The sequence below is a fragment of the Salvelinus fontinalis genome, chromosome 19 (genome assembly GCF_029448725.1).
Source record: "Salvelinus fontinalis isolate EN_2023a chromosome 19, ASM2944872v1, whole genome shotgun sequence".
In the NCBI taxonomy this organism is placed as follows: domain Eukaryota; kingdom Metazoa; phylum Chordata; class Actinopteri; order Salmoniformes; family Salmonidae; genus Salvelinus; species Salvelinus fontinalis.
Window position 1 is genome coordinate 36,635,772 of NC_074683.1, and position 12,086 is coordinate 36,647,857.

Here is a 12,086-nt window from a genome sequence, read left to right on the forward strand (position 1 = left end):
GGCTCTGAAGGCTCAGGACAGACGGGCAGCTCAGACGGTGCTGGGCAGACGGCGGCGCTTGGCAGACGGACAGCTCAGACGGCGTTGGGCAGACGGGCAGTGCAGGCGATGCTGGGCAGACGGACAGCGCAAACGGCGCTGGGCAGACGGCAGACTCTGGCCAGCTGAGGCGCACAGTAGGCCTGGTGCGTGGTGCCGGAACTAGAGGTACCGGGCTAAGGACACGCACCTCAAGGCTAGGGCGGGGAGCAGCAACAGGGCGCACAGGACTCTGGAGATGCACAGGAGGCTTGGTGCGTGGTGCCGGAACTGGTGGTACTAGGCTGGAGACACGCACCACAGGGCGAGTGCGTGGAGGAGGAACAAGGCTCTGGAGACACACTGGAAGCCTGGTGCGTGGTGTTGGCACTGGTGGTACTGGGCTGGGGCGGGGAGGGGGCGGGGAGGTGGCGCCGGATATACCGGACCGTGCAGGTGTACTAGCTCCCTTGAGCACCGAGCCTGCCCAACCTTACCTGGTTGAATGCTCCCCGTAGCCCGACCAGTGCGGGGAGGTGGAATAACCTGCAATGGGCTGTGTTGGCGAACCGGGGACACCATGCGTAAGGCTGGTGCCATGTATGCCGGCCCGAGGAGACGTACTGGAGACCAGACGCATTGAGCCGGCTTCATGGCACCTGGATCAATGCCCAATCTAGCCCGGCCGATACGATGAGCTGGAATGTACCGCACCGGGCTATGCATACGTACAGGAGACACCGTGCGCTCTACCGCATAACACGGTGTCTGCCCGTACTCTCGCGTCCCACGGTAAGCACGGGGAGTTGGTGCAGGTCTCCTACCTGACTTCGCCACACTCCCTTGTAGCCCCCTCCCAAGAAATTTTTGGGTTTGACTCTCAGGCTCCCAGCCTCGCCTCCGTGCTGCCTCCTCATATCGCCTCCTCTCGGCTTTAGCTGCCTCCAGCTCTTCACGAGGGTGGCGATATTCTCCCGGTTGTGCCCAAGGTCCCTTACCGTCCACTATTTCTTCCCAAGTCCATGAATCCTGTGTTTGCTGCTCCTGCTGCTGCTTATATCACGCTGCTTGGTCCTGGTATGGTGGGTAATTCTGTCAAGATCGTCTTTAGGTGAATGAGAGGACCAAAGCGCAGCGTGATATGAATACATCTTCTTTTATTTTGAAGATGAAAACGAACACTAATACAAACTAGACAAAAAAACAAACGACCGTGAAGCTACAAAACGAAAGTGCAGACACAAGCTACTAACGTCAAACATAGACAATTACCCACAACCTACCTAATGCCTATGGCTGCCTTAAATATGGCTCCCAATCAGAGACAACGATAGACAGCTGTCTCTGATTGAGAACCATTCCAGGCAACCATAGACTTACCTAAACACCTACACTGAACACAACCCCATGAACTCTACAAAAACTCCCTAGACAATACAACCACCCAAGACTAGAAAAAAAACATAAACATCCCCCATGTCACACCCTGACCTAACTAAAATAATAAAGAAAACAAAGATAACTAAGGCCAGGGCGTGACACTCTCTCAGAAAACAAACACCCTGGAAAGTCAGACAGGGAGGAACAAAGATGTGTGTCAACTGTAAACCGAGACAATGAGTTCAGACATCCCCTGAAAAAGATGTGGTGGTGGTGCATTGTCAATTCTTATTTTAGTACAAACATGTTAAAACAATGTTAACATATCTTATTATCTTAGGCTTGGAACGGAAGATGTAAACTAAATGTGGCATGAAACAGGAAACCTATTGAAGTCGTCCCCATCTACACCTAGTGGTAGTGCCACTAGGTTCAAAGACACAGATCCCACATGTTCAGGGCTCCTGAACCAAACAGCACCAAACACCTGCCTTTTTTGATACCTCAAAGTTTCTCTCTGCCACTAACCAGATGAATGCGCCAGAGGAAATATTTTCTAAATATAAGCAAAGGACAATAAAATAAATGTTTGAAATGGTGGTTTAACAAAACAAAATTAAACATGAATTGTCAGTTAGTGTTTATCGAGTAGATGTAACAAAGCCATCATTGATGCTTTCATGGGTGTAGCATTCTTGGCTCAATCTAAAATTATATATTCAGTCTATTGCCTCATTGACAGTCAGTAGCCTACCTTCCTACTTTGATCATGAAAAGATGACGTCATCCTTTCAAAACATGTTTTGCTGTGTTGAGGGTATTGTTGTGTAATCATGCCAATTTTCTATGCATAATTCAGTAATCTCAGAATCGTATAGTTGGGTCCTTGTGCAGAGATGAAAGACACCTAGGTTCTATGCAGTCTGTGGAACGTGGAACATGAATAGAGAAGGACAAGATTAGCTTCAAGCTTGGCAGAGGATCTCTGCAGAAGTCAGGGATAATGAGAATGAACTGACACACGAAGATCAGATACATATCTCCCACCTCTTTGTCATTCAGTCATGGATTGGTTATGTTCACAATCGAGTCTTGTTGAGGTGAAAGTTGACCGCGCATAATGAGCCAAGCATGGCCATTAAAAAGGATTCTGGCTTCGACTTGGAGCTAACGTATTATGTGTACATGAATATACTTTTCAACGATTGTTACACTGAGTGAATAGTATGTTTAAATTGCCATATTGACAACAGACTTGATACATCAGACCAAATGAAAGTCGATATCTGCTGTAGGGAGTGTGCATTAAGTCTTAATTATCTGGTTGGATAATATCCCTCGTTAGTCTTAGAACTCCTCGAGAATTCTTTAGAATCTTTTACAAAATGGTAACAGAGGCAGACATGGTTTGCATTGTTCTTGCTACATGTACTGTGTAGTGCAACTGGAGATGGCATTTGGATGAGCACTCCCTAAGTATTGTGCAGCTGTTCAAATTCCTGTCCCGTTCTCTCATCGCTCTCCCTCATTCCACGCAACTGTAACTCTAGAGCCATGGATTTAATTCCCTATAGGCTCAAAACCCTCTCTGTTAAAGGGGCAATCTGCTAATGGTACATCCATTTTTGTACTTTTAAATAAATGATATACCCATTGATTCTTAACAAATACAACTTATGAATTCCTCAAGAGCTTAGTTCAACAGTTGTACCACATAGGAACCCAAATATGAGCTTGCTTTTCTTTGTTTGTCAAAAAATGTAATTGTAAAGAAACTGTAAACCCTCAAAACATGGTTAAAACTATAATTTTGACATCATGTATTGTCAGTCCTTGGATCCATAGCTCTGTTTAATGAATTTGAGAGTGGTTAAAATGTTACAGCCACATCCCTCAGCTGTTTACCAAAACAAGTGGGGTGACCCTTTGTTATTGCTCCTTTAAGCCAGTTTGAGCAAACCTTGCACGAATCGATCCCAGGGTTTTGGACTACATAACTCCCATGATGAATGTTTTTCTGCTCGGTCCACAGTCTTAACAGTCAACGGCAGTCCTTCCCAGACTACATTTTGGATAGTCAATGCCCTACCCCTCTTCTCCTCCCTCTTCCTGTCTCCTCCCTCTAGCCTACCCTGGCTTCAAGTGAAACTTGGGAATCATTCGCTTGTTGCTGGGAGGGGCCTCTTGGTCCATTGGTTGAGCAGAAGAGATCATTAGTTAGGGGTTTGAGTTTACAGGCACTGGGGGGAAAAAAGTAGCTGCATAGCACACCCGGTTTTCAGGGCGAGATTAAAAAAAGTGTTGTCTACAGACAGTATTTGAGTGAACGGTATAAGGTGAAAGATTGGTGAAGAGGGAGGACTGACTGACTTTAAATATTCTGTTGCTCTGTTCTAAATAACAGTTTCTTCTTGGAGAGTGGCGTTAGAGAGTGTAGGCAGGAATTCTTGGAAAAGTTTTGCTGTGCAGCTCTGGAAATTTGGTGAGTGCATGCTCCTTTTAAGGTCCTTTGTGAAAACTACTTCTAAAGTATGTTTTCTTCTCAGCATTCTCTTAATGCTGTTAGAGGATCATTTGGACAGGGGCTGAGTGAGAAGGGTCTGAGACAGCTCTTGACAGAAGACCAGTTGTCGTGATAAAAGAGCCGGTGAAGGAAGAGATGTACTATACGGTGACATCGTAGCTATTATTGAAGGAGGAAATGACGAGGCAACGTGTTGATTGGTTGTTTACTCACACAAGCTGCCATTTCCGTTTGGAGGTTTGTTACAACCACAAGGCTCTTTTCTCACCTCAACATTGGTCAAAGTGTGCCTGTGTCTCCTCACATAAGACACTTCTGTTTTAAGTTATAATGGAGACAGACAGTGGTATGTACAATAACCTACGTAGGTTTATGTATCTATGATGCAGTAGTCTGCGTTTTTATGAAAACGAAAGTCAAACTGCCCTTTCAGCTCATGTGACAGTGCAGCTGGGTTTGACATCTGGTCCTCGTCGTGGCACCCAGTCAGCCATTAGACACCAGACACTGAAAACGTTGTTCAAAATTACTTCTGTGGTAAATTAAGTTCAAAATCAATGCTCGAATTCTACAAGAGACCCTGGAGTCAAAACATTTTGGTTGTTTACTAAAATTGGTTGGGTACTGCAAGACTCTCCAAGACACAGAAGTTCTAAGATAAAATGATCCAGGACATTCGGTCCCAGTCAAGTAAATTACAGTTACTGACATTTTCTGTGCAACCATGGTGATGTCAGAGCATCACACCTGCCGTGCGTGCTGAACCTAATGTTCTGGAGTCGCATACGCTCTAACTTTCAAAATATAACAAAGGCACAAAGTACAAAGGCCAAAATATTAGACCGTTAGACACATTAATTATTCCTTTGAACAGAGGAAGCTTGATCACACAGAAGATCATCTATTGTGACATAAGAGAGGCTGACTGAGTACCATAGGAAGAGCAGTAGACAGAACAGACAAGGCAGACAGGAGAGACGGCAGACAGGAGAGACGGCAGACAGGGGAGACGGCAGACAGGAGAAACAGGGGAGACGGCAGACAGGAGAAACAGGGCAGACAGGACAAACAGGGGAGACGGCAGACAGGAGAAACAGGGGAGACGGCAGACAGGAGAAACAGGGGAGACGGCAGACAGGAGAAACAGGGGAGACGGCAGACAGGAGAAACAGGGCAGACAGGAGAAACAGGGGAGATGACAGAGAGGACAAACAGGGGAGACGGCAGACAGGAGAAACAGGGGAGACAGCAGACAGGAGAAACGGCAGACAGGGGGGACGGCAGACAGGACAGACAGGAGAAACGGCAGACAGGACAGACAGGGAAGACGGCAGACCAGACAGACAGCAGACAGACAGGGGAGACGGCAGACAGGAGAGACAGGGGAGACAGGACAGACAGCAGACAGACAGGGGAGACAGCAGACAGAGGAGACAAGACAGACAGGGGAGACGGCAGACAGGAGAGACAGGGGAGACAGGACAGACAGCAGACAGACAGGGGAGACAGCAGACAGAGGAGACAAGACAGACAGGGGAGACGGCAGACAGGAGAGACAGGGGAGACAGGACAGACAGCAGACAGACAGGGGAGACAGCAGACAGAGGAGACAAGACAAACAGGGGAGACGGCAGAAGGGACAACAGGGGAGACAGGGGAGACAGCAGACAGGACAGATGGCAGACAGGGGAGACGGCAGACAGGATAGATGGCAGACAGGGGAGATGGCACACAGGACAGACAAGACAGACAGGGGAGACGGCAGACAGGACAGGACAGACAGGGTTGGTGTGAGGAGGGCGGGGAGGGGGGGGTGAGTGGAGTTATTCAGCTCTCAAGAGTAAACTGTATATCTGACTGTTTGACTGTGATAAGGCTGGGCTCCATGCTTCCTCAAAGCTGCACTTCCTCTGTTTGTTAGAAAGGTGTTGGGTCAGCAGCAGGCTGCAGATACAGGGAAGCAGAGGGAGGGAGGAGGGATTATGGACCACGTCCAAGGGAATGGGATAGGATAGGTAGCCTCAGATTCTTGGTGAGCCACGACCGACTGTGATTTGATTGACAGTTGAGTGAGATACTTGCAAAACTTCTTAGATATTGTCTGTGTAGAAATGAGAGGTGTGATCTGTTATTCATATACCTAAATCTGGGACAGAACAGCACAATCTAGTGAGTGCAACAGCGCAACAGTCCATGGTGTACGTACATGTATGCATGTGTGTGTGTTTGTATGTATGCATGTGAATATGTACAGTAGAAGTTTATTTCACCTATACCAAACAGGCTAAGAGGGATTGAGAGATTAATATACTATTTCCTTTGACTTCCTTTCATAGAGATTTGATACAGAGAGCCGAGTAACACCCCTACACTCCTCCTTCAGGATCCACCTTTACCCTCCAAATTCCGTCTCTATTGCTCTCTTTCTCCTTCTCTTCCTCTCCCTGTCAGCTGTCCCGCTCAATCCCCCTCTCCTGACTTCCTGCCTGACACCCGCTCTGCTCGACATGGAGAACTCCACGGCTGTGGCCTTTAACGCGACCCCGGACCAAGCGAAACCAGAAGCCATGACACAACTCATGCCAACCAGTGAGTATTCTCCCACGGTCAGGTCTGGTACCGTTTAACCACCACACACCACACCATTCTTTACCTGTCTGAGCTGCCTGTGGTCTGGGTCTTGCAGATCAGAACAATCCCTAAGCATGCGTGGCATTCCAAAATGACTGCTGTGTCATCTTCTGCTGCTGCACTGTAAAACAGAATAGTTTGGAGTAGAAGTACTGAAACAGACTCACTGTACTGTAACTCCTGACAACTCCCGTACTCCACAATGGAAAGCACATGACCGCTGACCTTAGAGAGAAAACCCCTGAAGCATAACATGTATCAAACACCTGGTGGTCAAAGAGGCATGTTGAGTGCTGCTCATATAACTGGGAGGTCAGGAGTGTTGCAATCAAGAAAACAAAACAAAATGAACGACAGCAAGCAGCTGTTTTATTTGACTCCGTCTTGCATTGTTCAGTTGAATTTGACAGGGGTTTTTTGTTCATTTTTTTACTCCACCCATGTGTTTCCTGTAAAGAGCTGCCTTGTAAAGTGGCCAAACATTGACAGAGCAGGAAGAAGAATGATACAATTGTTAAACTGAATTAATCATTGAATATGCTTTGACAGACAGTTTGCCACCTGCTCTCAGACCAAATAGATGCTGGAAGTGTATGGTTATGTATAGAAAAATACCTGAGGCACACAAATATGGGGGAAAAGGAGGTAGATGCTTGTCTGTTAGAAATGACTTCACTTTTCAAAGTCAGAGGAGACTCCAGCTATGCTGTCCCTTGTGCATGCTACTGTTGTCTCCTCGGGTGTCGGGGAGAGGGAGCAGCCAGGCGATATGACAGGTGTGAATATAGACCTTCTCAGATCCCCGGGCCCTGGCCTGACAGCAAGGGACCCATTGCCAGAGAGGCAACTGGAAACCTGCAGGAGAAAAACCGCTCTCACAACCAGGCACTTTAACACTGCTGTTTAATGGGACTTTTATCTCTGATGTAACAAGGTGCAATCGCATCATCAGAAAAATGTACACTCTCATTAGTGATGCAATGACAAACAAACAGTTCATCTGGCTGGATATGAGAAGCAAGGCAAATTTATCAGGCTTGTACCCTGGCATCCTGGCTGAAAATGTAATAGTAAGTTACCGTATATATCCATCTCTGTGGGTTTCAGGATAAATGGTGGAACCACAAAGAGAGGCTGTGATTGGAATGTGAAGAACACTACCACGCTGACCATTGGCTTAGTTAGTGTCTCTCCAGTCTGTAGATCCCGTTTTCTCTCCATACATCGTACTCTCAAACATTTAAGGTAATAAATGCAAGTCTTATCACACAATACACCTGGGGGCTACACAATGACAGAGGCAGCTATAGGCCAAGGAGAGAGGGAAGCAAGCGCCTTCAGAATTCATAAAGCGGTCTTTCAGGACATGACTGTTCCTGTTTTCTGTTGATGCATTTTTTTAAACTTCATTTTGGTAACAGAGGAGCGACAGCAGCAAATATAACGGTCCTCCGCTACTGAAGCCAGGTACTGGCTCTCCACCTCATGAAGCATATGAGCTTAATGAAGGGAGGGTAACGTTACGTTATTTACCTGTGCACAACTTATTATTTCTCCTCGTAAGAGATTCATTTGACTCAGCACACCTAAAAATAAAAACGATCAAATAATAATTGAGGGCTTTAAGATTTAATTTGATATTGTGCAGTAACTGACAGGAATTGGGTTGAAGCAAAAAAAGAGGTCCGGTTATTTCAAAATCCACGGGAAAAAGACCCAACTTTAGAGACTGACTTGTCACTTTTGAGTGAGGATGAGCTCCAGTAACTCCCTCTGTGAAATGATCATGATTAAGTGAGTATAAAATGTGCCATCATGCTGCTGATGTTCCTAAAGTGCTATAGGGCAAATTTTAATGTTAATTGACAATCACATGCCACCATGCCTACAGCTTGAATCATTCCCTACCTATAGCACAGGGCCACGTTTGTGAACCTCAAATGAAGTACATGTGTGTGGCAGTCATAACATTGCATTGGAGTCATCCTTGTGTAGTGATGTGATGTATCATTCACCGTACGACTGCAACATGACCGTGTAGGGGACATCTTGTTGCTGAGGTCAAATAAACAACTAGCAGAGTGAAGCATTCTGGAGGTTTTTTTATGTATGGCTTTGACCCATGACACACAACCCTGAATACAAGATTGATTTAACCACACACTAAGGTGTATGTACATTTGATCGTCTATATGTATGCAGGTCTGTTATTAACAATCCATTTGCTCAACAAGCACCAATTGTGGGCCAGGACACATTGAATAGGTGTTGAAGAATAAGGATCTGTTTAGCAACCAGCTGGTAGTAGCTGTACAAAAGCAGTGTCTGTGAAGCAGCCAGTGCCTGATGTTGTTTGTTTGCATAAACAGCTCAGCTGGCTGTCAGTCAGCTGGTCTGGTGGCTGTCAGTCAGCTGGTCCGGTGGCTGTCAGTCAGCTGGTCCGGTGGCTGCTGGTCCGGTGGCTGACATTCATCTGGTCCGGTGGCTGTCAGTTCTCATTAGCCTACTATAGAAAAGAGGCCCTCCATGTGTGTTATTAGTGCACGTAGGTACTGTACCATGCTAACTTTTTGCAACAAAGAACAGACACGGAAACATTAAATCAAATAAAATGTTATTTGTCACATGCGCCGAATAATCAAAATCAAATCAAATGTATTTATAAAGCCCTTCGTACATCAGCTGATATCTCAAAGTGCTTTACAGAAACCCAGCCTAAAACCCCAAACAGCAAGCAATGCAGGTGTAGAAGCACGGTGGCTAGGAAAAACTACCTAGAAAGGCCAAAACCTCAGAAGAATCCTAGAGAGGAACCAGGCTATGAGGGGTGGCCAGTCCTCTTCTGGCTGTGCCGGGTGGAGATTATACAGAACATGGCCAAGATGTTCAAATGTTCATAAATGACCAGCATGGTCAAATAATAATAATCACAGTAGTTGTCGAGGGTGCAGCACCTCAGGAGTAAATGTCAGTTGGCTTTCATAGCCGATCATTCAGAGTATCTCTACCGCTCCTGCGGTCTCTAGAGAGTTGAAAACAGCAGGTCTGGGACAGGTAGCACGTCCTGTGAACAGGTCAGGATTCCATAGCCGCAGGCTGAACAGTTGAAACTGGAGCAGCAGCACGGCCAGGTGGACTGGGAACAGCAAGGAGTCGTCATGCCAGGTAGTCCTGCGGCATGGTTCTAGGGCTCAGGTCCTCCGAGAGAGAGAAAAAAATAGAGAATTAGAGAGAGCATACTTAAATTCACACAGGACACCGGATAAGACAGAAGTACTCCAGATATAACAGACTGACCCTAGCCCCCCGACACAAACTAATGCAGCATAAATACTGGAGGCTGAGACAGGAGGGGTCAGGAGACACTGTGGCCCCATCCGATGATACCCCCAGACAGGGCCAAACAGGAAGGATATAACCCCACCCACTTTGCCAAGGCACAGCCCCCACACCACTAGAGGGATATCACACCACTAGAGGGAATACATACTTACAAGCCCTTAACCAACAATGCAGTTCAAGAATTCAAGAATTAGAGTTTTTAAAAAAATCGAAATAAACTACAGTGATAAATAAAGTGTAAAAAAAAGTAACACAGTAAAATAATACAGAGGCTATATACAGGGGGTACCGGTACAGAGTCAATGTGGAGGCTATATACAGGGGGTACCGGTACAGAGTCAATGTGCGGGTGTAGAGGTTAAAGAAGGTAATTTGTATATGTAGGTAGGGGTAAAGTGACTGTGCATAGTAAAGTGAATATTCATGTCAGTGTAAATAGTCCGGGTGGCCATTTGATTAATTGTTCAGCAGTCTTGTGGCTTGTGGGTAGAAGCTGTCAAGGAGCCTTTTGGACCTAAACTTGGCTGGCGCTCCAGTTCTGCTTGGTGTGCAGTAGTAGAGAGAACAGTCTATGACTTTGGCGTCTTTGAGAATTTTCTGGGCCTTCCTCTGACACCGCCTAGTATATAGGTCCTGGATGGCAGGAAGCTTGGACCCAGTGATGTACTGGGCCATACGCATTACCCTCTGTAGTGCCTTACGGTCAGACGCCGAGCAGTTGCCTTACCAAGCCATAAGGCAACCGGTCAGGATGCTCTCGACGGTGCAGCTCTAGGATCTGGGGACCCATGCCAAATCTTTTCAGTCTCCTGAGGGGGGAAAGATGTTGTCATGCCCTCTTCACGACTGTCTTGGTGTGTTTGAACCATGATAGATTGTTGGTGATGTGGACAACAAGGAACTTGAAACTCTCGACCCGCTCCACTACAGCCCCGTCGATGTGAATGGGGGCATGTTCGGCCCTCCTTCTCCTGTAGTCTACGATCATCTCCTTTGTCTTGCTCGCGTTGAGGGAGAGGTTGATGTCCTGGCACCACACTGCCAGGTCTCTGACCTCCCTATAGGCTGTCTCATAGTTGTCTGTGATCAGGCCTACCACTTGTGTCATTAACAAACTTAAAGAGGGTGTTGGAGTTGTGCTTGGCCACGCAGTCGTAAGTTAACAGGGAGTACAGGAGGGGACTAAGCACGCACCCCTGAGGGTCCCCTTGTTCAGGATCAGTGTGGCAGATGTGTTGTTACCTACACTTACCACCTGGGGGTGGTCCGTCAGGAAGTCCAGGATCCAGTTGCAGAGGGAGGTGTTTAGTCCCAGGATCCTTAGCTTAGTGATGATTTTTGTGTTAAACGCTGAGCTGTAGTCAATGAAAAGCATTCTCACATAGGTGTCCCTTTTGTTCAGGTGGAAAAGGGCAGTGTGGAGTGCGATTGAGATTGCGTCATCTGTGGATCTCTTGGGGCGCTATGCAAATGGGAGTGGGTCTAGGGTTTCTGGGATGGTGTTAATGTGAGCCATGACCAGACTTTCAATGGCTACCAACGTGAGTGCTACGAGGTGGAAGTCATTTAGGCAAGTTACCTTTGTTTTCTTTGGCACAGGGACTATGGTGGTCTGCTTGAAACATGTAGGTTTTACTGACTCGGTCAGAGGTTGAAAATGTCAGTGAATATACTTACCAGTTGGTTTGTGCTCTGAGTACACGTCCTGAGAGGAGCTGAGAGATGACAGCAGAGCGGACCTTGAATTGTTTGGGCTGCTGGAGCAGTGCATTCAGCCGAGGCGCTGCTTGTGAGGAGGCAGCGAGGGAGATTTTCCCCTTCCTCTACTTTGACCTTCAGGGTTTTTACTGTAGAAAAACCTAAGTTCCAAAAGCTGGGCCTAATATAGTTTAAGAAGTCATATAAGTTTTGTAGTGAATCATATGTTGATGACGTAAAGAATATTTGCTGGTCTGTAATGAGGAGCAACCAGACGCTGCACTTGACACATTTATGAAATTGCTTATTCTAGTTACTAATATGCATTGTAGCAAGATCAAGGGTGTGGGGTTACCACGTCACCAAGTTCAATAACAAAATAGGCACCAGTAGCACAAATAGAATGCAAAGGTGAAGTTTATTAGGGATGTTCGTACATGGGGAAAGAAGGGGGTTTCACCAATTACAAGCCGTTCTCTTTGTCCATTCCGTT

General features: G+C 46.6%; 1 protein-coding gene across 2 annotated transcripts in view; it reads left to right on the top strand.

Annotated features, from left to right (window-relative positions):
- Positions 1-3,562: 3,562 nt before the first annotated feature.
- LOC129816673 (glycophorin-C-like) overlaps positions 3,563-12,086 on the top strand; it is a 50,699-nt gene continuing 42,175 nt past the window's right edge. The window contains exons 1-2 of one of the 2 annotated variants that reach the window (XM_055871436.1): positions 3,563-3,880; positions 6,259-6,511. In XM_055871436.1, coding sequence (XP_055727411.1) covers positions 6,430-6,511 — 82 coding nt within the window. In that variant the 5' untranslated portion in view covers positions 3,563-3,880; positions 6,259-6,429. The remainder of the gene's footprint in view (positions 3,881-6,258; positions 6,512-12,086) is intronic. The other variant, XM_055871437.1, reaches the window with a different exon arrangement.